The sequence below is a fragment of the Diplotaxodon limnothrissa genome, linkage group LG22 (genome assembly GCF_057381915.1).
Source record: "Diplotaxodon limnothrissa isolate DT_005_m linkage group LG22, D_limnothrissa_male_GT1.1, whole genome shotgun sequence".
Classification (NCBI taxonomy): domain Eukaryota; kingdom Metazoa; phylum Chordata; class Actinopteri; order Cichliformes; family Cichlidae; genus Diplotaxodon; species Diplotaxodon limnothrissa.
Genome location: NC_140616.1, coordinates 83,908 through 108,887, shown reverse-complemented (window position 1 = coordinate 108,887; position 24,980 = coordinate 83,908). Strand labels below are relative to the sequence as shown.

General features: G+C 38.4%; 2 protein-coding genes across 2 annotated transcripts; both read left to right on the top strand.

The window, feature by feature from the left end:
* Nucleotides 1–346: 346 nt before the first annotated feature.
* Nucleotides 347–21,826, top strand: LOC146609049 (regulator of telomere elongation helicase 1-like). The gene is made up of 29 exons (XM_085346933.1): nt 347–448; nt 1,707–1,896; nt 2,756–2,849; nt 3,353–3,434; nt 4,843–4,903; nt 5,534–5,609; nt 6,949–7,033; nt 7,200–7,265; nt 8,008–8,164; nt 8,452–8,490; nt 8,580–8,652; nt 8,822–8,919; nt 9,048–9,103; nt 9,345–9,416; nt 9,620–9,701; nt 9,890–10,022; nt 11,437–11,550; nt 12,104–12,144; nt 12,651–12,736; nt 13,529–13,606; nt 13,757–13,834; nt 15,029–15,175; nt 15,305–15,420; nt 15,604–15,727; nt 16,208–16,373; nt 16,657–16,796; nt 18,421–18,631; nt 19,697–19,834; nt 21,708–21,826. Exons 1-29 carry the CDS (start codon nt 347–349, stop codon nt 21,824–21,826), a joined length of 3,024 nt encoding a protein of 1,007 aa, XP_085203059.1.
* A 2,051-nt stretch (nt 21,827–23,877) lies between these two features.
* On the top strand, nt 23,878–24,558 carry LOC146609048 (nanos homolog 2-like). Its single transcript, XM_085346675.1, has one exon. The coding sequence runs from the start codon at nt 23,878–23,880 to the stop codon at nt 24,376–24,378; it is 501 nt and encodes a 166-aa protein (XP_085202801.1). The 3' UTR covers nt 24,379–24,558.
* Nucleotides 24,559–24,980: the final 422 nt, after the last annotated feature.

Sequence of the window (24,980 nt, the reverse complement as noted above, 5' to 3'; positions counted from 1 at the left end):
GTACACAGGAACTACTTCCGGTAGTTATACAAAATAAAAGCGTCCCCCATTATAATCCGCTATAATGCTCTTATTGTGAAGGGCAAGCGGGACGCCATACTTCCGCTGCAAAATGTATTCTAAACGCTTTTAGGTTGTTTTTTTAACTCACTTTATGTGTCTTCCACAATGTTATTTCCCTTTCCTACAGTGTCTGTTACAAATGCTCAGGCAGGACCAATTAAGTAAATTATGGGATTAGTTATCTCGCGACTTCTTGGACAGCCAATAGCGATCGTCCTTACGTAGGCGTTGACAAAACTGGGCGCGATTGGGAACTGCTTTCTACAAATCGTCAGAGGACAGGATGCCTTCGCTGACTCTTAGGGGAGTGACAGTGAATTTCCCCTTTTCTCCGTATGAATCTCAGAAGGCATACATGAACAAAGTAATCGAATGTCTTCAGGAGGTAAGAATCGACTGTCATGTGTATGTCTGTTGATGGAAATGGGGGCAATACCGAGTAGTCATGGCTGCTGGGCTTTGGAGTTGACACATTTCTTGCAAGTATCAGCTCGTCTCACAGCTGCTATCCAGGCTAGATGACTTCTTTTGGTAACATCTGATACACGAGCTCCCTCATGATGCTTCCAGGTGGGGAAATAATAAAAATAGAGCCGATTTTCCAGCTTATTCCCTTCCCGATCGTGCGATTTAACAACCAACAACACATTAAGTGCGAGCCATTGCTGATGCTTTCGCTCCTTCAGCCCTTTGTTTGGCCTGCTAAAATGGCACTTCGGCAGTCACACCCCCTCCCGTGACATCACGCTCCAAAGCCCCATGAAGCCACCATGCTTACCATTTGCCGAAAGACAAGCCGTCTGACGTCTGCTTGTCCAAAATGTAGCTTCACATAATATAATGATAATAATGGGGAAAAAAACATATGACAAAAGAGGCTTCATGTCATTGACCTGTCCTTAGAATTTCTTTACAGTTTCTATGTAATACAATAAATAGCACTCTGCTGACTTGTCTTGGGTTTACCCTGGCTCTTGACAGCTGACAAACAGCTCAAATACCCCCGATGTTTAATCAAGAACTGATTTAAAAATCTGCCTTTTCATGTGTATGAATGATTACAATGTTTTTCAATCATAAAATATTTGCTCTGGCAGTGAAAGCTTACTGAACCTGAACCATCCTTATGTTAGGCTCCCGAGACAGTTTTGCACTAAACATGTGGTTGTGTACTCTCTCTGATAGTTTTTTTCTACTTCTCACCACACTACACATCTGGCCAAAGGTCTGATCAGTTTATGCAATTGCAAGGTGTATATCCACATATCAGCCACAAGTCACAAGAATTTCTACTTCTACAGTGCTGGTCAGAGTTTGATCAAACTTGTACACAATTGTCACCTAATGGATCTTGACACACGCTGTGCTGTTTTATTTATTTATTTATTTTTCACCTTACCTTTTAACTGATCTGTGCAGATATCTGCCCTTTTATGAACCTGATCTGCTAGATATTTCTTTCTGCTAAAAGGGAGATCTTTCTCCACAATGCCAAATCTTTGCTCATAAAAGCGTAGTCTAATACCTGGAAGTCTCTAATATTTTAATGTTGTTACCATCACAATTTGTGTTTTTGGGTTTTCTCCGTTTGTTTTTTATTTTATTTTATTTGATGTATATCTTTACCTGTCTGGTTATTTCAGAAAGTCAATGGGGTTCTGGAGAGCCCAACAGGCACAGGTAAGACTTTGTGCCTGCTGTGTGCCACCCTGGCCTGGAGGGAGAACTTCAAGGACACCATGTCTACCTGTATGATGGCAGAGAGGCTGGGCCAGGAGATGTTTCCAAACACACCTATGTCTTCCTGGGGGACAGCTGACGGTGACAAACCATGTATGTTTGTATCATCTGCAAATCAAGAGTCATTTGTAATTTTACTTGTCAAAGAAGAATAACAGATACATATACAAAAACGCAAAGGATATAAGCTACGAAGACATGCTGTGTGCTTACATCGCTATGCAATAGAAAATGAGCTAGCACTGATTTCTTTATATTTTGATAAATGGTAAATTGACTGCTTCTTCTATAGTGCTTTTCTACTCGTTTTGAGCACTCAAACCACTTTATATTTTGTTAGGAAAATAGGATTTAACGATTCACTCAAACATGTAATGTTTCCAAACATACATGGAAATATTCTACATATTTCAAGACAGCATTTGTACTACTCTAACAAGGTTGTAAGTCAATATTTGGTAGGATGTCCTTCTTCCATTCCCTGTCAAGATGGGTTGTCATCCCCATGTTTCAGCTATGCATTCAAATCGTACAAAGAATGGTTGAGATGTAGGAGGCTGCTCAGCTTGGTGTTCAGGGGCTCCATGAGGTGGTAGCACAGCTAATAGCTGTGGCAGGTGCTCAGTCTCTCGCTTTGGGAAAACAGCTGTTGTAGAAATGTCAATCTGGACAGAAGGCTGATATAGAAGTTTAGAATATACATCATGTTGCAACTTTTGCATATTTATTGCTCAGCTGTTTAATCTGTTCAAACTGTATTGTCTGTGTTCTTTTGGATCATTGCATAAATTCTCAAATTTCTTCAAAGACAGATTTGCGCATATACACTGTTAGTAAATGAGGCCCAATATCCCAGAAGTTTGACTTGATGGTATACTATGTTAAAAAGTGTTCAGTTAATTTTTTTCAGCAACGTATAAAGCCCTAATTGTCTTTTCTTATTGTTGTCAAGCCTACTACACTGATGTCCCCAAGATCATATATGCAACGAGGACACATTCTCAGCTTACACAGGTTATTAATGAGTTAAAGAACACTTCATACAGGTAAGCATTTCTAACTTTTTGATCATGCATGATTGTCTGAATGACAGCTATTCACAATATAAAACAACATTTCTAATAGGTTTTGTGATCATGGTGTAATGAGGACACCAAACCCCTACTGTTAGTATATACTAGGGAGATACAAATTTTAATTACCAGGTTTACAGTATACATTTTAGTATAGCTGAATTTGATCCTGGAATGGTACAATAGCTACCGTTTTTATTTTGTTTTGTTGTGTAATGAGTTCAGTTTCACAAAAAAACACTCAGGCCTGATAACTGAAACCTAATAACAGAATGTATCTGACAAAGTTTAACAGGCTAAAAGATCTCAAAAAGCAACACACAAGTCCCAATTAACCAAATACTACTGGTGCTTTAAAGGGTTATTACATAAGCTATAATCATTTTGAAGTCTTACTGAGTGCAGCACCTTTTGTCTGTTCTGGTTTTTTTGGCTATTTGTGGTAAACCAGTTCTCCCATGTCTCTTTCGATTCAGCCCAAAGGTGTGTGTGATGGGCTCAAGAGAGCAGTTGTGTATTAACCAGGACGTCATGTGTCAGAAGAGCAACCACGTCAAAGTAAGTTATAAAGGCAATATTAGAGATATAAATATAATGGGATGTTTTAACTGCTATGTCTAATGAATTGTTTTAAACACAAAACAGTGAATTTCTTCAAGCTCACTGCTGAAAAAAAGGAGGAAAATCTACTTAAAGTTTGACTACATTCACAAAGAACAAAAATCAGTTGTGCCAACTGTATTCTATTGGACTTCCACTCGAAACAGTAACTTCATCCTTGTTCTGGTCAGCCGCCAACAGTAGCATTATAAAATCAGTTCTCCACCTGCTGCAGGTTCTGGTTGGTGTGGTGCCTTCAGTGTGCATTAGATCTCAGGAACACAAGCACTACTATCGCCCGCTCTAGTTCAAGACGGTGGAGCTTTATTATATCTGAGAGCAAGATGAATTCCTCATTTTTGTGGAAGCAGCTCAATGAAACCAACGGCCACCACACCAGCCCCTTTACATGAATTCCAAATCCTGCTCCTCACATACAAGGTCTTAAATAATCAGGCCCCATCTTATCTTAATGACCTTGTAGTACCATATCACCCTATTAGAGCACTTCGCTCTCGCTCTGCAGGCCTACTTGTTGTTCCTACAGTATTTAAAAGTAGAATGGGAGGCAGAGCCTTCAGTTTTCAGGCCCCTCTTCTGTGGAACCAGCTTCCAGTTTGGATTCAGGAGACGGAGACTATGATCATGCTTAAAACCTTCCTCTTTTCTAAAGCGTATAGTGAGGGCTGGATCAAGTGACCCTGAATCCTCCCTTAGTTATGCTGCAATAGGTGTCTACTGCTTCTACATTTTAAATATTTACAACATTACATCATGACAATTTTCTAATTTTGGTGGGCTCAGGCCATTTGCTAGTAGTTGTCTTTCTACTGCGTGCCAATAGTGCCTCTACCAACTTGTTATACTTGTTCAGTGTCAAACAGGGAAACCTATCCAGGGTAAATTTTCTCAGAGTTTAAAGTAGGCTACTCCTCCACATTCAAACGAGCCAGTTGAGGTGGTTTGGGCATCTTACAAGACCTCACCAGCATGTCAAAAAATAGTTATTACATCTGCAACAAGAGTGTCTCAACCGTGTTTTTCACGTAACAGTCACATGAAGATTCACCTTCCAAGGCCTCCCCCCGCAGGCCCTCTCAGTCCCAAAGGTCAGAGACGGGTCTCCTCTTCTCCAGTGATTTATGGTGCCTGGGTGTGCCAGTCTACATATAACTTGCAATACCTAACTGTGTGTGGAATAAAGCATAAAAGACATATGTGACGCTATCCTTTCTAATGTCTGTATGTGTACTATTAAAAATGAGCCAATGAGCTAGCTGGTGGAAAAAAAATGATAAGTAACGGGTTATGGGTAGATAGTTAGTGATTTTTGTCTTATTGTGGAATCAATTTTTTTGTTTTTCAGGTTCATATGTGCAGAGGAAAAGTTTCCACCAGGTCATGTGTCTACTACAAAAAACTTGAAGGTAATGGTCTAACAGAGTGACTATATCCGTGTAGCATAATAGTCTAGAAAAGCATGTAATTTACCTTTTTTGTTTGTGTTGTACAGACTACATATATCATTCAAATATTATATTATTCAACACTAATAACTTTCTATGTATCGCACAACCTTGGCCTCACGTACTACTGTGAGGAAGTTTGAAGTCCAGGAATGTCCAAAATGTGGATATTAATGAAATGTCTACTGCCTGCTTTTAGTGGCTGTAAAAATTTGAATGAAAATTGTTATGTTGAGAATGTGGTCCATGCATTTGTTACTTCGAGGATAGCAAATTATAATAACTTGTTATGACGCCGTTCTATAACTTATATAAAAATCCCCCATTTGATAGAAAACAGGAAACTTGACACGTGTCATTTTTATACATCTCTCTGTAAATTTTTATCTGCACATATGAATTTGGTTTCTTGTGTATAAAGGACTACTTGTGTTTATATCTGTCTTGCTATAAGAGCTGTGTAACCATCCCAAATTTCTAATTTCTGGGAATATAAAGGTTTAATCTATTCTATTCTATTCCATCAGTGATTTATAGCAATTTATCTTATAAATACTCAATCTTAAGCTTGATCTTCTTTTTTTCTTCTAGAAAAGAGCACTGATAGAGACTTTGTTAGTTCTATCCTTGATGTGGAGGATTTGGTCCAATTTGGCAACAAGCAGAGGTGTGTAATTGATGTGTTCTTTTTTTTTGTAAATTTCTGTTTCACTAATAAGTCTCTGTTCTGCACTTTCTTACTTTGGTAAGAAATAATCAGCATTGGCAGGTGGGTATGTCTCTGTGTGACACCAAAGTATTGTCTTAATAGTAGCTAATGAATCAAATAGTATTTTATTAATCAGTCACTTGATTAGTAGTATCCTCTTTACTTCAGTATAAGATGCTATTTAGCGCTGTCCAGCAAAACCCTTTAAAACTGTAGCCAGTGTGAAACCCCTGTAGGTAATCTATAGATGGGTCACAACTTAAAGTTAAGCTGAACTCTTGATTGGAACAGTGAGGTGACCCAATAAATATGTTACAAAATAGAGGCATTTCATTATAGTGGGTGGAGTGGGTTAAGTGACTTGCAAAATGAATGGGGCTTAACAGATATTTGGTGTTAACCGTTTAGGAATTGCAGCCATTTTTAATGCATCGTCCTCTATTTTTAGCAGTTTAAAAGTAGTTGGATAACTGACTGATAGACAGTTTCATGGCCAGGTAAGGACTGGTCTTTCATCATTTCATGACAAATTAAGCAGAAAAAAGATCTAGAGTTGATCAAAGTGTTGAATTTGTATTTTGTATCAGTTCACTAAAACTTTCAATACAAGGACCAAAGTCATATCAATACAATTGAAGGAGAAACATCATAATGCTGAAAAAACCCAAAGAAATCCATCAGAGGTCGAAAACAAAAATAAATAAGAGTGGTCAAATCAACAATCTAAAAGTACCTGGGTGTACCATAGCCGAAATAATAAAATGGCCACTGACACCTTATATAGGCTACTGATATCAGGACATACGGTGTCCTCACAGTTTATAGAGATCTTCACCCAAACTCCAGCACCCCAACCAATAGAAAGAGGCAAGGTGATTAGTGAGTTCAGGATGAAACCCTCAGCATCCATGAAGACACTAGCAAGATGGGCCACCCGAGATGAGCTGCTTGGGTGACTCAAATACATGATAAGGAATTGTCATGCACAATCCCTCTAGCACACGCACCATTGACATGGCAACTTGCAAAGGCTGGCTTAAAGGACAGCACAGAGGCTCTGATTGTGGCACCACAACAATAGGCCCTAAGCACCACTTCAATAAAGCCAGGAGTCAACCATAGCGCACAGGACCGAAACTGCAGAGTGTGCAATGGCTCCCCGGAGACTATCCAACACACAGTAGCAGGATGTAAGATGTTATATAGGCCTGGCTACACTTAGACCCAGCTATCAGGATGGGTCTGTTTTTGTTTGAAGTTCATGTATTTGATTTCGGATTTGCACATTTTTCCACAGAGTCTGTCCTTACTACCTCTCTCGTTCACTGAAACAAGAAGCAGATGTCATTTTTATGCCATACAACTACCTGCTAGATCCAAAGGTGAGCTCAGTCATCCATCCTCATTACATCTCAGGATGATATATGTGACCATAATTGAGCATTGAAAGAGACTTTAGTGTTATGATTGGCACTGTCATTTCCAATTTCCATGAATCCTAATATTCAACTGCCACTCTCTCGCTCTCTCCGTCTTTCCATTCCACAGAGCCGTAAGGCACTCAGTATCGACCTGAATGGAGCTGTGGTTATCTTTGACGAGGCTCACAATGTGGTATGGTTATATCTTTCCTTTGTTAAATGTATTCACTAAGTAAACTAAATTAAAGCTTCGAAGACCAGAAGTGACCCACTACTAAGGCTTTCAAATTCATTTTAACTTGTATGCCACATAGAGCCTAAATAAAGACCGCTGGGCTGCTCAAACCCTAAGCACATATTAAAACAAATGCTTCCAGATTTTCCTTTTGTTTTAGTGTAGAGAAATACAAGTACATGCACAAATTCACATTAATGAACTATCCTTTTGCAAGCCAGATATTGAACAGCATAGCTTCACAAAAAAATGCATTTTTTAATAAATCCCATGTCATTACTGTGCATTACAAGTGATTGATTACAGTAGATCTACAATTTCACAAAATGCTCAGTGTACAGTATTTAAACATGAACAAATATTTTCTTTTATTAATTAAAGAACCTAAAAAACATAAATTCAAACTCCTGTATGAAATGTACTCTTGGGCATACTAAAGTACTAATGTCATCATCATGCCATAATAGTTGAAGTGAAATGTATTAAAATTTCCAGTTACTTAAGCTTTACAAACAATTTGTAATAAATAAAACACAATGTGGTGCGATCACTATTATTTATAGGCTGATACATATTCCATTTTCAAACATGAAGAGAACGTTTGCAGACCTTTCAATTTGGGGTAGCAATGTTTATATTATATTAGATTAGATAAAACTTTATTAATCCCTCCGGGAAATTTTACTTCTTTTATTTGCAGGAAAAGACATGTGAAGAATCAACATCATTTGATCTCACTCCCTACGATGTAGCCTCAGCCATTAATGCTGTGGACAGGCTGCTTGTGGAGCAGTCTAAAGAAATCAGCCACAGAGACTCTGTGAATGTAGACTTTCATGGAGAAACCTCCGCTTCTGGTAAGAAAACCTACTTGTCTCAATTTCTCAGGTTATATACATGTTTCTAAAAGAGTTTTCCATGGAATATAGTATAGTTATGTATAAATTTCATGGCATTTTGGGCTACTTGTATACTTGTATAAGTTTGGATTTACTTCTACCTTTTAAGTCTTCACTAACTTTATTAGCCTTAGTTTAGCCTTGGCCTTATTAAATTATTAATAGTAATAATTTTTTGTTGTTTTGTAAAGCAAGTAAAGGATTGTCAGCTGCACGTCTTTTAATATTTTCTTTTTTTGTTTTAGGTTTCAAATTAGGTTTGTCCACCATTGCAAAAATCAAACGTAAGTATTTATTAAAGTATTGCGGAGTCAGTCGTCCTGTTGGTTTGTGACAAGAGTTAATTTTCAAAACTTATTTTCTGCTTTAACAGAGATACTACTGGATCTGGAAGCTGCCATTGATGCCTATGATCCAAGTGATCAAGGCATTACCAAACCTGGAATGTAGGTGACAGCATGGTAGAACAAATAAAGTGTGGTCATAGAATGTCTCTGTAGTTAGTACCTTAACCGTAGTGCGGGTTCTCACTTAAAGCTGCTGAGAGAATGATTCTGAATCTTAACTGTTATAATAAACCTAATAAGCACTGCATGTCTCTATGTTGTGTCTTAGCTTCATCTATGAGGTGTTCGAAAAAGCTAATCTGACCTTCAGCAGCAAGACAGCAGTCTATGAAGCTCTGGAGCACATCATTGGATACCTGGCACAACGTAAGGCATCATATTTTGGCTTAGACACATTATCACATCATTTATCATTTGTAACATTGGCTAGTTTTATTATACCGATCAGTGCAACTAATTAACAAATGACCTGTTTGATGCATGTTTCTCCTCAGAGCCAGGAATATTTCTCAATACTAGTGGACTCCAGAAGCTTTCTGATATCATACAGGTACACTTTGTATGGCTATTAAAGAATTTGGTCAATATTAAACTTTTTTTGGGGGGGGGGATTTTTGTCTTTTTGAGTGAAAATTAATATGCATTGGTCCCATATTATTTGTGTGGCCTAACAGATTTGATTGAGGACAGTCAATAAAATTATAGAATTCATTACTCTTCGTTGTATAAAGAGTAGTTATTTAATCACCTTGTGGCATGTTTGAAGGTTCCCCTTTGTTTTGTTATTTTAGCTGGTATTTTGTGGTGAACCGTCAGAAAAGGAGAAACTACACCAGATGGAAACCAACACGGCTCATTTCAAGGTGTGTTCATTAAGTCAATGGAATTTTTTTTTTTTTTTTTTTTTTTGGGGGGGGGGGGGATACAATTCGTGTTCATATTGGAACCAGCTAAAAGTAGCATATCTTTGCCACAACTATCACCATTGTTCCGGTATATTAAATTTAAAAAGAAATCTTGGAAATTAAATAACTAATTATGAGCTTCTGTCATTTGTTCGGCTCAGGTTCATATCCATCGGGACACCAGCATTCACTCAAAAAAACATAGTGTTGATATGTGGGCTTCAGGTTCATCAAAAAAGCAAGGTAACGGTGCACAACCTGATGCATTGTTGTGTTACATGGATCCACATTGACAGAATGAATTTTATTAATACCATTTATATATTTCCGCTAGAGTGTGAACCCTGTTAAAAGTTATAGTTTCAATCGTTATTAGTGTATGAAAGATTCGTACTACAGGTAAATGTGATGTGTTTCTCTGGAAATTGCAGGAAATATTCTGAGTTACTGGTGCTTCTCTCCGGCCTTCAGTATGCAAGATCTGGTGAATCAAGGCATTCGCTGCATCATTCTGACAAGTGGTACCCTATCGCCCCTGTCTTCTTTCACATCTGAGATGAGAATGTAAGTTAGCTGTCACTCTGACTGCCCTGCTGCACAATTACATTTTTCCCACACCAGCTTGAGTAGCAACTACTTTAAAATAAAAAAAAATAAAAAAAAACAATCACCTTTATACCTGTTTAGTCTGAACATTGAACAGAAGAATTAAACCCTTTCTACAGTGAACTGCTGTTTGATGTAGAAACTGTTCACTATCTCATAATTTAAATCTTCTGTTCATTATTTGATTTTTCTAGCAATTGAACGATGCTCAACATAAAAGTTAATGATTCATTTTATAGCCAGGAGAACTTGTTTGACATGGTCTATGAATAAATCAGAATGATTCTGACAATACACAGATCTATGTAATCCTCTAACAATTTGTTAGCATCCAAAGGCATTGTCATCTCTGCTATATACAGTGTAGTATATAGCGAGACAAGACGATGAGGCTCCAATTCCATGCAGTGCAAATGACTAACAATAAATATAAGAAGAGTAAGAAACAAATACACACTTTATGACTAAAGTAAAAGGATCAATAACAATTTAAATTTACAAGTTACAGTTGAAAGAGTTAAATTGACCTTGATGGTCAAAGGAGCTTGCAAAGGAAAGCGTCTGGACTTCTTTAAGTTGCTTGAAGACGTTTCACCTCTCATCCGAGAAGCTTCTTCAGTTCTAAGGTCAAATGGTGGAGAGTCCCAGATATAAACCTAGTGGGAGTTTCCCCCCACAGAGGGACAAAAGGACCCCCTGATGATCCTCTAGTCGCCTGAGCCAAGGTGGGAAACTGGGTGTGGGTCCCAATCAGCCAGAGTTTCGGGTGTGTTCATTGTGAAACCTGGCCCCACCTTATCATGCGAATTCCTGAGGTCAGATGGCCCAGGATGTGAGTGGGCGTTAAGGCGTCTGGGAAGGATCTCAAAACTGGATTATAGATGGCAGAGAGTTGGTGTCGTAAACCCCGCCTCTGTTCAAAGATGGTCGCTCACAGTGGACATAGATGGCTTCTTTCACTCCTCTTTCAAACCATCTGTCCTCTCTGTCCAAAATGTGAACATTGGCATCCTCGAAAGAGAATGCCAATTGACCTTGATGTTATTTAAAGTGACGAGTGTAGCAGCTTGTAAATATGGGCAGGATTCTTGAGAGTGGAGTTAGTCAGTATGACACATGCCGATGAATTTGCGGCATTTTATCTTTACATTTTCAAAAAATTCTGTCTAATACATCTAACATATATGGTTTTCTGTAAGTGTAATGCTTTTTGAAAATGTTGTAACCTCCAATTTTTCTGTCCTTCACTGAATAGAAATTCATCATGAAGTATCATATGAAGTAGCATTACTACTAAACTTTTGTTTGCTGCATGGACAGCGGGGTAAACCTAAAACTTGATCACAGTGAGTTTCTGCTCCTCCTCTTACAGAGAATTCCCAGTATGTCTGGAGAACAGCCATGTGATTGAGCGCGACCAGATCTTTGTGGGCGTCATTGCACAAGGCCCAGATGGAGTGCCCTTAAGTTCAGCGTTTGATCGAAGGTCAGTATTCTTTTTTTAGCATATGATTACTTTCTAACAGGTCACTTTGGAAATTTGCAGTTGTTTGAAATGAAATATGTTTTGCCATATGCCTAAATACAAATTAAGGTGCATGGCAAAACTTATAATTTGCTCATTTATTTGCTAGTTTTTCTGACTTCTGGAGTCAATTATCGTTGTGTAACGATATTTTTTTCTCATGTTTTGATTTATTATAAAGTCAAGTTAAATCCTTTTATGTGTATGTAAGACTTTAGTTAATTTTTATATAATACTAATTCAAGAAAACAGTCTTTTCTATGCACTTTGTATTGCAAGATAAGTATTAGAAAGAACACCCCACCAATCATACTGTTTTATATTCTGCACTCCAGATGGATTGAGTGCGTTAAAATATTTTTCATGTTAATTGTGAGGACTGCCTTAACGCGTTTAAGCCTGTTAACGCCAGATTAACGTGTGAACGCTGACAGAACTAATATATACCTACATTGGTTCTGACTGTGAAGTTTTTACTTGATTGCTAAACTCAAACTTTAAATTTCTGTCACAGGTTTGTTCCTGAAAACATGGCATCTTTAGGCAACACTGTTGGTAAGATCACAATATACAGTATTGAAATTGTTTGGTTTTGCTGTTTCTAAGGAGATTTTTTTTTCTTACTGACATCAGCAACACTGTTAACTTAATGCTCTGATCTTCATGGTTATTTCATATTGCTTATTATCTTTTTCATTAAGTGATGACGTACCTGAACCCAGTTTCCGGGCCCAAACTACTCTGCATTTATTGAGGCTGTTGTGTTTTTAACACATTTTAAGGCTTTTATCTTGTTCTATTCAATCTGAACAAGCCCATTTTAAAAAAAAAAAGTTAGCGTCCATCCTTCGGCTGTATGTTGTAATGTTTTTTTTTTAGAAATCTCTCGATCAGAACATGGCGTACTATGTTTAGGTGGAAACTAGCAAGCTAACTCTCTGCTAACTTTTAACTCTGTTAAATTTCATAAATTCTATTTTCACAGATGCCTGGATTTTAAACTTAATTGTTACCTTGGTTTTGATTGTGATACAGTTTTGTAACCTGTGTTCTTTTCTCAGCCAACCTGAGTCGTCTGGTTCCTCATGGACTCTTAGTATTTTTCCCTTCCTTTCCTTCAATGGAAAAAACATTGGAATTCTGGAGGGTAAGTGTAATTCAGCAGAATCACCTGTGGAAAACCATAAGGGTTTGGGTTTTTTTTTTTTTTTTTTTTAGCTTTTCTAGTCACTTTTATGTTTTGTGTTCTCTTTCTCCATGAATTATATTTTGTATTGTCTAGCAAATTAGAAATACATTTAATGGAAATTTAATATACAGACAACTCTGCTATTGTTTCCAGTGGATGATGGGCCATGCAGACGAGCTTTTGCAACAGTCGTATACGGATCGAATGGCCCGGAGCAATGGGCCAGACACCCTTCTCAAAGTCCACAAAACTTCTCAAAGTTTTGTGGACTTCTAACTATACCCTTACGTTCACGTGGTCTGTCCAGCATTCTCCCTGGTAACCCTGTCCCGGGTAGTAGGAACTGTTCCTTTGACGTTCTATTACCAGGGGCCTTTTAAATCGCTCTTTGTGTGGCCCCTCAACCAGGACCAGTTTGCCATGGGTGACCCTACCACGGGGCAAATAGCCCCCTCACAATTTAGCCTCTGGGATACCTGGGACATACAAACCCCTCCACAACGATAAGCTGGTGGGGCGGGGAGCCATCAGGGTGCGTAAGGGTACAGTGTGCATATTTTAAAAAATAGTAAAGATATCAAAATATAAATGTAATAATTAAAAGTAAAAAGCCTTTTAACCAGTATGAACTCATTTCTTTCTTTCTTTCTTTTTAAGTGAGGTACTCCACAGTCAATTTAATCATTTATAACAATCTAAGATGTTACTGTATAAAGTAATTTCCTGCGTGTGTATATGTGTTATCACCAGGCTACTGGACATGCAAACCGCATTGAGAAGTTAAAGCCCATGTTTGTTGAACCTACAGAGAAGGGCACCTTTAATGAAGTTAGTATTTATTTATATTTTAGGTGTCTTATCACTCGGCTGTGAACCCCTCTTTAAACATTTCACATCTGAAGAAATATCCTAAGCTTTTTATAGTTATAAAAATCTAAAGATTTGAAAGAAATTGAGCTTCTTTCTGTCTATTCCTAGGTCATTGATGGTTATTACACCAAAGTCAATGATCCCCGATCCAAAGGAGGAGCCTTCTTTGGTGTGTGTCGAGGGAAGGTGAGGAGGCTGTCCATGGACTCTGCAAAAGTCCTACAATGTTTTCTGTTGTCATGTTTCAGCTCCAACTTTTGCTGTATAGTGTGGGTATACAGTTGTGATCAGAAGTTTACATACAATCATCATGATCATGAATGTTCGTACAAATCATCCATCTGTACCATACTTGATAGTTGGTGCAGTGTTGTTAGGTGTTAAGCCCTCACTTTTACTCGTCCAAACACACCTTGTAATTGTGGACAACAACTCGATCATTGTTTTTCTCGGTCCAAAAAACTGTTCTCCAGAAATCATTTGGCTTATCTATGTGGACACCTGCAAATGTTGTAGTTGTTGATATCCTAGAGTCCCCCCCTTCAGAGCATGGTAAAGTAGTGAGTCATTTGAATATCTTGTATTTAATTGAAGTTGTTTGAACTAATGATCTTGGAATTGCAGTTCAGAATGGTTCCAAGAGACCTTCCCAATTTACATAAACTGAGTTCCTTGGACTTTCATGTTGTTCTGAATATTTGTCCTTTTTATGCTTGCAAAGAGAAACTTCCAGCTGTAATAAATCACAATCACTGATGAGTTTAATGGCCTTGACCTCATCAATTTGAAAGACAAAGACCTTATGAAAGATTTAAGTGGATGTCTGTTGATATTTGAGTTTATTATATGCCTTTGACCCTGTGCGATTAATATAAAATCTCAATTAATTTAAAGTAGTGCATCCAATAATGTTCAAGTCATAATAGATGAATGCTGTAAAACCATTTCAACCTGGAAAAAGAGCAGTTGAAAGAAATCATTAGAAGCCCAAAATAATCATGACATTCATACCCATGATGAGTGTTCATAAACTTCTGATCACAATTGTATATGATATTCAAAGGACATGTCATATCTTTGGTACCCTTGTCCTCTTGTGTCAACATCAGGCAATTTTTTTTCTTTTGTTTACAAGTGTATTACCATACAATGTTTTGGGAATGACTGTTCATTTTTGTGACATGAATATCTCTCTTTGTTAACCGTTTTATGCTGTTTTTCCATTTTGCAACCTACCTCTTTTTCTATGATGGCTGTGACTAATTGGATAAACATTTAAGAAAACGTAGATATGGAGTTAGGATTCTCTTTCATTTTAATGTAGGGTTACACAAAAACTTTCTCTCAAAGCTGCTATGTAATTATATCTTCTTGTCTTAGGCGAGCGAGGGTCTGGATTTTGCAGACATGTTTGGTCGGGGTGTCATCATTACTGGCCTTCCTTTCCCTCCAAAAAAAGACCCTCGCGTTGTCCTGAAAATGCAATTTTTGGATGAGATGAATCAAAAGAATTCTGTAGGGCAAAAGGTGAAAGAAAATCAACAAAATTAACTATTGAGGTACACTAAAGGATTGCTTGGTCGTATAACGGTAGTTGGATTTCTGTGTGTGTTTTTGTGTGTGTGTGTGTGTGTGTGTGTGTATGTGTGTGAACAGTACTTATCAGGGCAAGACTGGTACAGACAGCAGGCTTTCAGAGCTGTGAATCAGGCCATTGGTAGAGTGATTCGTCACAAGGAAGACTATGGAGCGATCTTCTTGTGTGATCAGAGGTCAGATATAGACCACGTTTACTTAATTAAGTAACATCATACAAGAGGGAACATTCTCCACTATACCAGACAGTGTCTCCGAAGCTTCACATTTAAAAAATTCTCAATTAAGTGCTTAGTTCACCTTATTAATTGAAAATGTAAAAAAGTATTCTTAAACTAAAATGAAAAGTTTCCCAACAGATTTAAAAATGCTGATACCCGGGCCATGCTTCCATCATGGGTGAGGTCTTATGTGCGCCTCTATGACACCTTTGGCAATGTCGTCCGTGATGTCTCTCAGTTCTTCAGGACTGCACAAAAAATGGTGGGTAGTCGCACCTGCACAGTTCATACAATGCTGCAAATTCTTTCATTATTCAGTTTTGTTAAGGAACCAGCTAATAGTACTGTTGGTAATCCGGATTTGTGGGTAGGTTTTTTAAGCTCTGAAAAGATAGGAAACTTGAGTTGTGATTTAAAACAAAAAAAATCCAGAGTAGTTAAAAATGTGAATATTTACCTTGAGTATTTTCATTAATGTCTATGGCACTATTTATCTCGCCAAAATATACTTTTAATGAACTTTGATTTCTAGTTTTTTCTGCCAGTTTTTTTATAATAAAGTTAGAGTTATGGGTTTTTGTAACACCGTGCCAACCTTTGTTGTCGGATTCTTTTAATAATAAATATCGGCTAACATATCATATCATTGCATGTGCAGTAAAATGTGTAGACGCTTTTATGAAAGTTGTTTGCAGGTCAGTTGGTCAGCTTCTACTGACAGTGTGTGCATTAAACATTTAAGAGGCCTGTGGTTGGGAAGAAGGCTCCAGCACACAACCACGAGACTGAGTGTTCACGAGACACTCAGTCCTCCAGTTCCACTTCTCGCCGCTACTTGCAAACTTCTCACACCCAGAAGGCCAAGGTGTTGGACACATACCTTCCCAGCTTGAAGAGGAGGAGACTCAGTTAGTACAATGGATGTGGTTTGATGTTTTGCTATGTTTCGTTTTAGCATATTAAAGATCAAGGTGTGCTTTTGCTATACCAGATATATTTCACTAGAATGTCTTTACAATTCATTGAGTTTAAATGGAGAAAAACTACATTAGAAACAATGAGTTCAATAATAAATGGTATAAATTGAAGTGACTAAAAGCCAGTTAAACCGAAACCTACAGAAATGCAAATATTAGTTTTAAAATGTACAGCTGCCCCAATGTGAGTCCTTGATTATTTTTTTGTGATCAGATGAGAAGAATGGAGCCAATGACATGGCCAATTTCCTTAATCAGTATGAGGTGCTGCACAATAACAGGAGACCACTCAACTTGCTGGATGCTTTGGAGCAAGCCAGCAATACCATTGAAGAGGACATGCGAGAGCAAAAGGTAGATCATTTTCTGACATTGTCACAGTGTAAGAAGTACTAATTCACATCATGAGTAACAGACAAAGTGTGTGAGTAATTGTGTGTGTGTGTGTCTGTGTGTATGTGTGAGGGGGGATTACTATAGATTTTGAAGAGGATGAAAATTGGAAAGGCAGTTGGTACAAATGACATACCTGTGGAGGTATGGAGATGTATAGGAGGGAGAGCAGTGAAAATTTAACCAGATTGTTTAACATAGTCTTGGAAAGTGAGAGTATCGCTCAGAGAAGAAGGATATTGGTACAGTTATTTAGGATGTGCAGAACTATAGTAACTACAGCAGGATAAAGTAGATGAGATATACCAGCAGCTAAGGAAGATATATATTCTTGGTGCATATATACCAATGTGTTTCAGGTATGCTAAGGCACGAAAACTAGATTTGTTTTTTGCATTGAGTGTTAACAGAGAAGTATGCCAGTATGGTATAACGTTATAACCATTTTCCTAATATTGTGTTGGTTGTCCTTACTTTCCGAAACAGTCCAAAAGACCTCTGAAGGTCGTCTGGGTTATCTGGCACCAATATGTTTGCAGCCAGAGTTGTGTTCCTCAAAACATTTTTGAACGTATTTTACATTATCTTGCTTAGCCATCATGGAATACTATTTCCATGAAAGGGTGTGCATGATCTGCAACAATGTTTATGCAAAATTTACATCTCAAAGTAACATCCAAGTAATGATCATCTTCTACTGTGGCTCCATTGAAAGTGTGCTCACATGCTGCATCTGTTTATGGTTCTCTAGCTGCACCATGCCACACAAAAAGGCATTTGAGAGGGTCATTAATATGACCCAAAAAAATAATTCAATTCTAATTACCTATTATTGGCAGTGGACAGGGCTTAGCATGATCACCCTGACTGGTCTGAAGCTATGTAGCCCCATACTTATATGTGATCCACTCTGTATTCTGACAGATTTCTATCAGAATCAACCAAGACTTTTTTAGCAGTTTTAGCCACAGTCGCTTTTTTTGATTAGTACACATAGGCCAGTTTTTACTCATTAGTGAGCCTTGGCCACCCATGACCCTGTCGCTGGTTCACACACTTTCTTTCTTGAACCACTTTTGATAGATACTGACCATTGCAAACTGGAAATTAATATAAACCAAGACAGGTACCATGATGAAGAGAGAATCAATCTTCTTCACTTCAGCTGTTAGGGTTCATAATGTTAAGCCTAATCTGGTATATAGAGAAGGTCAGAAGTATTCGCATTGTGTCTTTTTGGACCTCACATGGTAGCATGCCAAGAAAGGAAATATGGTACTGCAGAAATAAGTCAGAGTAAGAGCCAGATACATGAGTAGGTGTGCAGTAGGAATGACAGATGGGGATCTGATCTGGGCCACTTTTGTTTGCAGTACTAATGGTTGACAGATGAGGTCAGGCAGTAGTCTCCATGGACTGTGATGTTCTCAGACAACATTGTGAATTGTAGTGAGAGATGTAAGCACGTGGAAGACAGTCTTGAGAGCTGGAAGTATACTTAGTTTTTGATTGATTTCTGTACTTGTAAAATAGTGGTAAAAAAGTTTATGCTGCTCAGATTTTGTTTCTTCTAATGTCATTGAAGAAGCTGGGTGTCCCTGAGGATTTGTCTCAAGAACGTAAACCCAGCAGGGCTAAGACATTCCTGGCGGACATGAAGAAGTCCCTGAGTGAGGTCTGCTGTCACCGCATCATACGGGCGCTGCACACCTACAAAAAGACTGATGACCTGAATCACCTGCTGACTGAAACCGCATTTTTAGGCAAAGACACTAATACTCAGAATCTCCTACATGGTAAATCTTCTGCTGTCATAAATTAATAGCTGCAAAAATACCTCACTTGGTTAACACTGAGACTTTAAGAATGACAATATACTCACTGGAGGCATGAGAGTACGCTCTCTCACCTACATCTATGAAGTATACCTGCTTTGCACAGGTCTGAACTCGGAACACGTTTTCTAGATTTACGAGTAGTTCATATTACTCTCTAGGTAAAATGTGTCTAACCAATTCACTTATTTACAAATCCATTAAAGTCATTATCTTTTTTTCAACTCTTTCGAATTGAATGAAATATTTTAAATTATTATTTTTTTAATATTAATTTGTTTATTTAAAATCTCACGCCAGCAAAATAGTTGAAATATGTGCAGAATGCATTGACTTATTGAAACAAGCAGGGATTTTGATTTTCAACTTGGTCATGCACAGTACAAAATTGTAAAAGTTGTGTTTTGTCCAAATGGTAAAGATGAAATGAGCTTTAATTCAAGATAGAGAGAGAACTCTTTATTGTAATTGCACATTCATACCTATCACAATAGTAAAACAAAATAGAAAAATTTCCCACGTCGGCACTACAAACCAGGATAATTGTTAACATGGATTGTTTTTAATAACTGGGTAAAAATCTCTTGCAGTCAGTGATTTCCTAAATTGTCCCATCAACATCACCATATTTAATTTCAGCCTTCATACATGTTGACCATGGCTTGCCCACCTCAACTTGGATGAACTGGCATGTTTGGATACAGTGCAGATCATAGTTGGTCAATATGAATTTCCACTCTTTTCTTAAATTGATTTCTCTACCATAATATGTATACGTAATGAAACTATGTACTGTGGATAGGATCATTGCGTTCTTTGTAGTTTGCCCAGTTTTTCACAATAGCTTAGGAACCCCTCAACCAATGTTACTTTTAAAAAACTGAATATACCTGTATTCATTATCAGACATTTACACAATACTAATAACAATGTCAAAGTCATAATTTCGCACCAATATAACAGTGTGTTAGTGGAATATTGCTAAAACAGTTTGTAGTTGATTGCTATTGCTGCCTTGTGTCACAGGCCTCTACCACTTTGTTCGCCCACACCACAAAAAGAGGTTTGATGAAAATTGCCAGAAGATGGCAAGGCAGGGCTGTGGATACAAACCTGATCACACTCTGTCCAAGGATAGGAAGAATACAGTAATGCTGCAGAACGGTAAGAAACATTATCTGATATTTACTTAGTGCTCTTGTGCGAACAGATCAAGTTAAATTTTAGTTAAATGCCTGCTGTGGATGTCATATTATAGTTTGTGGTGTATCTACTCACAGACAAGTCCAAGTAGTTTGGAGATGACATTTGGGTGGAAGATGTCAGACTGGCGTATCACCTCTTCCAGGATGTCTCCTATTCCAGCAGAGAAGATGACTTGTCATTTGAGGACAACTTTACAAAAATGTTTTCAACGTTCAATAAAATAAACCAGCCATTCAGTGACTCCCGTACCTCAGCTTGGCTTCAGAGTTGTGTTCTTATGAACGTATGTATGTATATGTGGACAGTGATTGTGGAGAAGTGTTCTGGCAAATTGGAAAGACAATTAAAATTACAAAAAGCCAAACAGACAAAAGCTGTCTTGGAATCAACATTCAAAACATGATCACTACTGTATAAAAAAAAAGGTCCATAAATTACAAATGAATATGTTGCTTAACTGTAAACTGTAATCTCAGGTAACAAGGCAATTCAAGTGGCTTTTATTTTAATTTCAACCATGTATAGTGTTACAGTACAGAGTGAAGTGAGACAGCGTTCCTCTGAGACCCTGGTGCTACATACGACATATAACGGACAAACACAGGACTACTAACATCAGTCATAGTAAATGTTCTGTAAGAAAGATTGCCAACTCTAACTACATAAACCTGTAGTGGACATTTCAGTTAAGTAATTATATAATCTACACATTAAGGCCACTATTCAGCATCAACATGGACTGTCAACTTACAACATGAAGCATGTAGAGGTGAGCACTATTGCTGTTTTTCTAGCAATTTATATAGATCCAGCCAAGTGCTGCCTTTTGGTGGTTGCATTGTGCATAAGCAGCATGACCCTATAGAAAACAAGACGAAAGGAAAGCTTTGTACAATGTCATCACTCTGAGATGGACATCAAAAGTTTCCACGAGGACTCTGTGCCTCCCTGGACTACTTCAAGCACAAAAACAAGAAGGGCTGGAGATGTGTCAAACCTCAACATATTAACCAAAGGAAGAGCAGGGAAAGAAGAACTAAGTAAAATCACAGGGGGACCCTGAGAGCTTCAAAAGACCAATCCCTGGCGCTCTGATCAAGATTCCTGTGGATGCAACTCATCAGGGAATGGCAACGAGGAAGAGGAGAGGGGAGGCCTGTGGGAGTAGCATAGTGAGAACAACCACACATCTGCCAACTGAGTCAGCACTGCAGGATTGATCAGAATGACACAGAATGGCCCTGTCACAAGCCTATTTAGATATGCTTGAAAACAGACTTTGGGGGGACATGTGATACCACTGACTACTCCCCAGCTTTTTCCAACTTGGATGTTGTATGTGGAGTTTGTTGCTTTTTTCTCCTCTATCTCTCTCCACGTTTATATACATTATTTTAATCGTGTGTGTTTTGGTCTGCCTCTGTAATGTGAGTGTCAGCCCAGTGATGCTCCAATTCAAAGTGACATTGCTTTGGCAATGACTCCATCTAATGGTTAAATTTCTGAACTGCAGGCTCAGTAAGTAAGTAAGTAAGTAAGTAAGTAAACTTAATTTATTAAGCGCTTTTCACAGACAGACATTCACAAAGCGCTGTACACAAATATTAAAATAAACAATAAAATCAATAGACATTATATACAATGTAAAAGATCAAATGTAATTAGTGTAAAAAATATAAAATGTAGATCAACAAAAGGCTTGTTTGAACAGAAGAGTTTTTAACTGTTTTTTAAAAGAATCCACAGAGTCAAGCAAACGTAGTGGTAGTGGTAAACTGTTCCACAGCCTTGGTGCAACAGACTGAAAGGCTCTGTCCCCTTTTGTCTTCAGTCGTGTACGGGGAACAACTAAGAGACTCTGAGTCTGTGAGCGGAGATGACGAGCAGCAGTGTATTTTAAAAGAAGCTTGGATAAGTAATCTGGAGCCGTTTAGTGCTCTGTATGTTTAAACAAGAATTTTAAAGCGAATTCTAAACTCTATTGGGAGCCAATGTAAAGAATATAAGATGGGAGTGATGTGAACACGCTTGGTAGAGCGAGTTAGTAGTCTGGCTGCTGCGTTTTGTATTGTCTGGAGGCGAGAGAGAGATGATTTATCCAAGCTAGTAAACAGGGAATTACAGTAATCTAAGCGTGATGACACAAATGCATGAATGAGTTTCAGTCACAAAAACGCAATATTTTGACCATTACTGAGCTTACACTTGAGAATACTATTTGACCTTTGTGACCTTTTGTACTCCTATTGATATATGTTATATTGTACAAATAGTTCATTAAACACACATTTTCTCAATTTGTTGACAAAACAAACAAACTGGGAAATAATTATTGGCTTTATTTGTCACACCGTGACTGTGGCTGTGGTCTGTGGCAAATTTTCATCTTCACCACTGTACGTGGAGTCTAGCAGTTATCTTTGTGAAAAACAAAGGATCTTGCGGTGCTTGCGGGCAAAATTGGTGCTTGAGGGCACTTCTGAACTCCTTTCAGGCTCTTTTACTCGGTCTTGTCTCACTAGGGTGGGCTGTTATGCAGTGAAAGCAGGTGGGAAGATGTGAGGGACACTTCTTCAAAGAATTTGTTTTCAAAAAAATATTTATCACTTTACACAATATTTATCACTAAGCAAATCTACGTGACTTTTGACATGAAACTCTTGTATGATAAACAACTTACAGCTTCCTCTTACTGTAAGAACATGCAGATTTAGAAAAAGGGGAACCTCAGCTCTGAATTCTTAGAATAACTCTGTTGTATTTGTACACACACACACACACACACACACACAGACACACAGAGAAGTATAAATAAAGCACGCACACAGTGATGAGACGCAGGTCTTGCGTCCATGACTGCCCTCGCGAGTTAAAGACAGCTGCAGTGTTTGTGTTTTCTAACTCAGGTGTCTCAGCTGAAGAACTGCGGGGTGATTTTAAGAAATCCCCTGTCAATTGGTTATGAGCAAAAATTGTTTCTATAAAATAAAAATTAAAAAAACAAAAAAAACCCCAGTTTCAACCGTAACGTGAAGTACACATTTTATTATTTTTTTCCTTTTAGTGAAAGGAAACAGCCGTCGCCGGTATGCTAGTGCGCACGCTCCACCCCCTCCTACGCCTCTTTCCCCCCTTCTTTTTGCTTTGTGAATAAACAGAAATGTGACTTTTGCTTCATAAACAGTTTGACAAACAAGTGGTGCCTGCAGGGTGTATATTCATGGTATAACCGGCATAAACACAGCCTCACTTCGTGTGTGATTGTGCAGGAAATACAACTGTGCGCTCAGCTTCGAAAAAGGACCGCATCTATCCATTTATCCTCATCTCACCTCTATGTATGTGCTCTCTTTGAGCGCAGGTGCGGCTCTTTGCTGTGACACATCTCTAATGTAGTCTAGACGCTCCGGCGCCAGGGGTCATCGGGTGACACACACACACACACACAAACAACAAGTAACACAACATGGACCATGAACTCTGCGTGACTCAACTATACCAAGACAGTTCACCTATTACGAGCCTTTAAAGTAAGCTTATTGCTAAATAGTCTTGATATTTAATCAACAGGTAAGGTAACACCTGATTCTGTTCACATGGACGGAGTTTTTTCAGTGCTAAATAGTCTGCACATCCCGGCTCTTATTATTTATTTTGCTGCGTTATTTTGCAAAATTATCTAATCTAAAAATAAACTACATAAATGAGTGCGATGCAATATTTGCTCTTGGTGTTTTCAGTCCTTTATGTCCATCTTATGTGTCCTTTTTTTCTGTTATCAATCAACCAACCGATCATTCGATTAAAGGCCTGTCAACGGGCTTCGTAAAGGTTCTTTTAAGGTCACCAGAAAGCTACATAAAAGACTGCACCTGCACCTGCACCAAAGTTCTTTTTTTTTTCTCTCTATCTCCGAACATTGTTGCATTTTAAAACCTTCTTCAGTGAGCTATAAATATGAGGCGCTCCAAACACACTCTCAGTTTTACTTCTGCCAAAAAATGACCACAATGCCGAGACAACTGGAGGTCCAGAACTCGATCCTCACTGGTGGGGACAGCTTTAACATGTGGCACGACTACATGAATCTGAGCCAAGTGTTCGAGAAACTGTGCAGCAACCGTGAGGTTGATAACCGAGACACCGAGCGTCCAAAGAAGGGACAAGCGCCCCCTTGGAGTAAGGTCCACACTTCCACTCTGGGGAAGAAATCCTCCAAAAACTCATCACAGTCCAGTCCGACCAGCAGCGCGTCGGACACCAGCAGCAGCGCCTCATCCTCGGACTACTGCCGCTTATGCAAGCAGAACGGGGAGACTCCGAGGGTGTACCTATCTCACAAGCTCAAATCAGACGACGGGATAGTTTTCTGCCCCGTCCTCCGGAACTACACTTGCCCGATCTGCGAAGCCACCGGTGACAGCGCTCACACACGCAAGTACTGCCCGCAGATGAAGTGCGAGGCTGCTGGGAGGATGCAGACGGTAGGCAAGTTCTGGTAGCTGCTGAAAACTGAAGCTGCGAGAAACTGTACATATTTACCGAACTGTTTGGGGTATGTGTTCGTGTTGGCAGAGACCGTTTCAGTTCCAAAGACTGTTTCAAGTTTGACTGTCAAACACTCCGCTGCAGTCTGCAGCAAGGAGCCCTCATCCATCACATCTGTGCAGCCCCGAGCCGGGGTGAGCGCTCTCAAACCTCGGAAAAAATTAAACTCTTTAAAGTCCTCGAGTGTTTATTGTTGTTGTTATTGTTGTTGTTGTTGTTTAATATGATACAATTTCGGGGGTACTTCATAGGTCACAAGTGAAACACTAAAGTGGCTAACCTTTCTGTGGAATTAAATAGATTTCTAAAAATGTGCCCATAGTGTCAGTGCGCGAGTCTTTTAGTTAAAATGCAAATGCTATATTATCCCTCATGTCAGACAGATTATTCGACAAAAACGTCAGTATTTTGTCTTTTTTTTTTTTTTTTTTGGTATTATAGAAAATTTTTAACTCACATGCAACTCTTCCACTTGAAGTTACAGATGTACCTGAACTCACCAGAGAACATGCGTCATAAAAAAATAATTAAATTAAATTAAAAGTAACACTTCAAG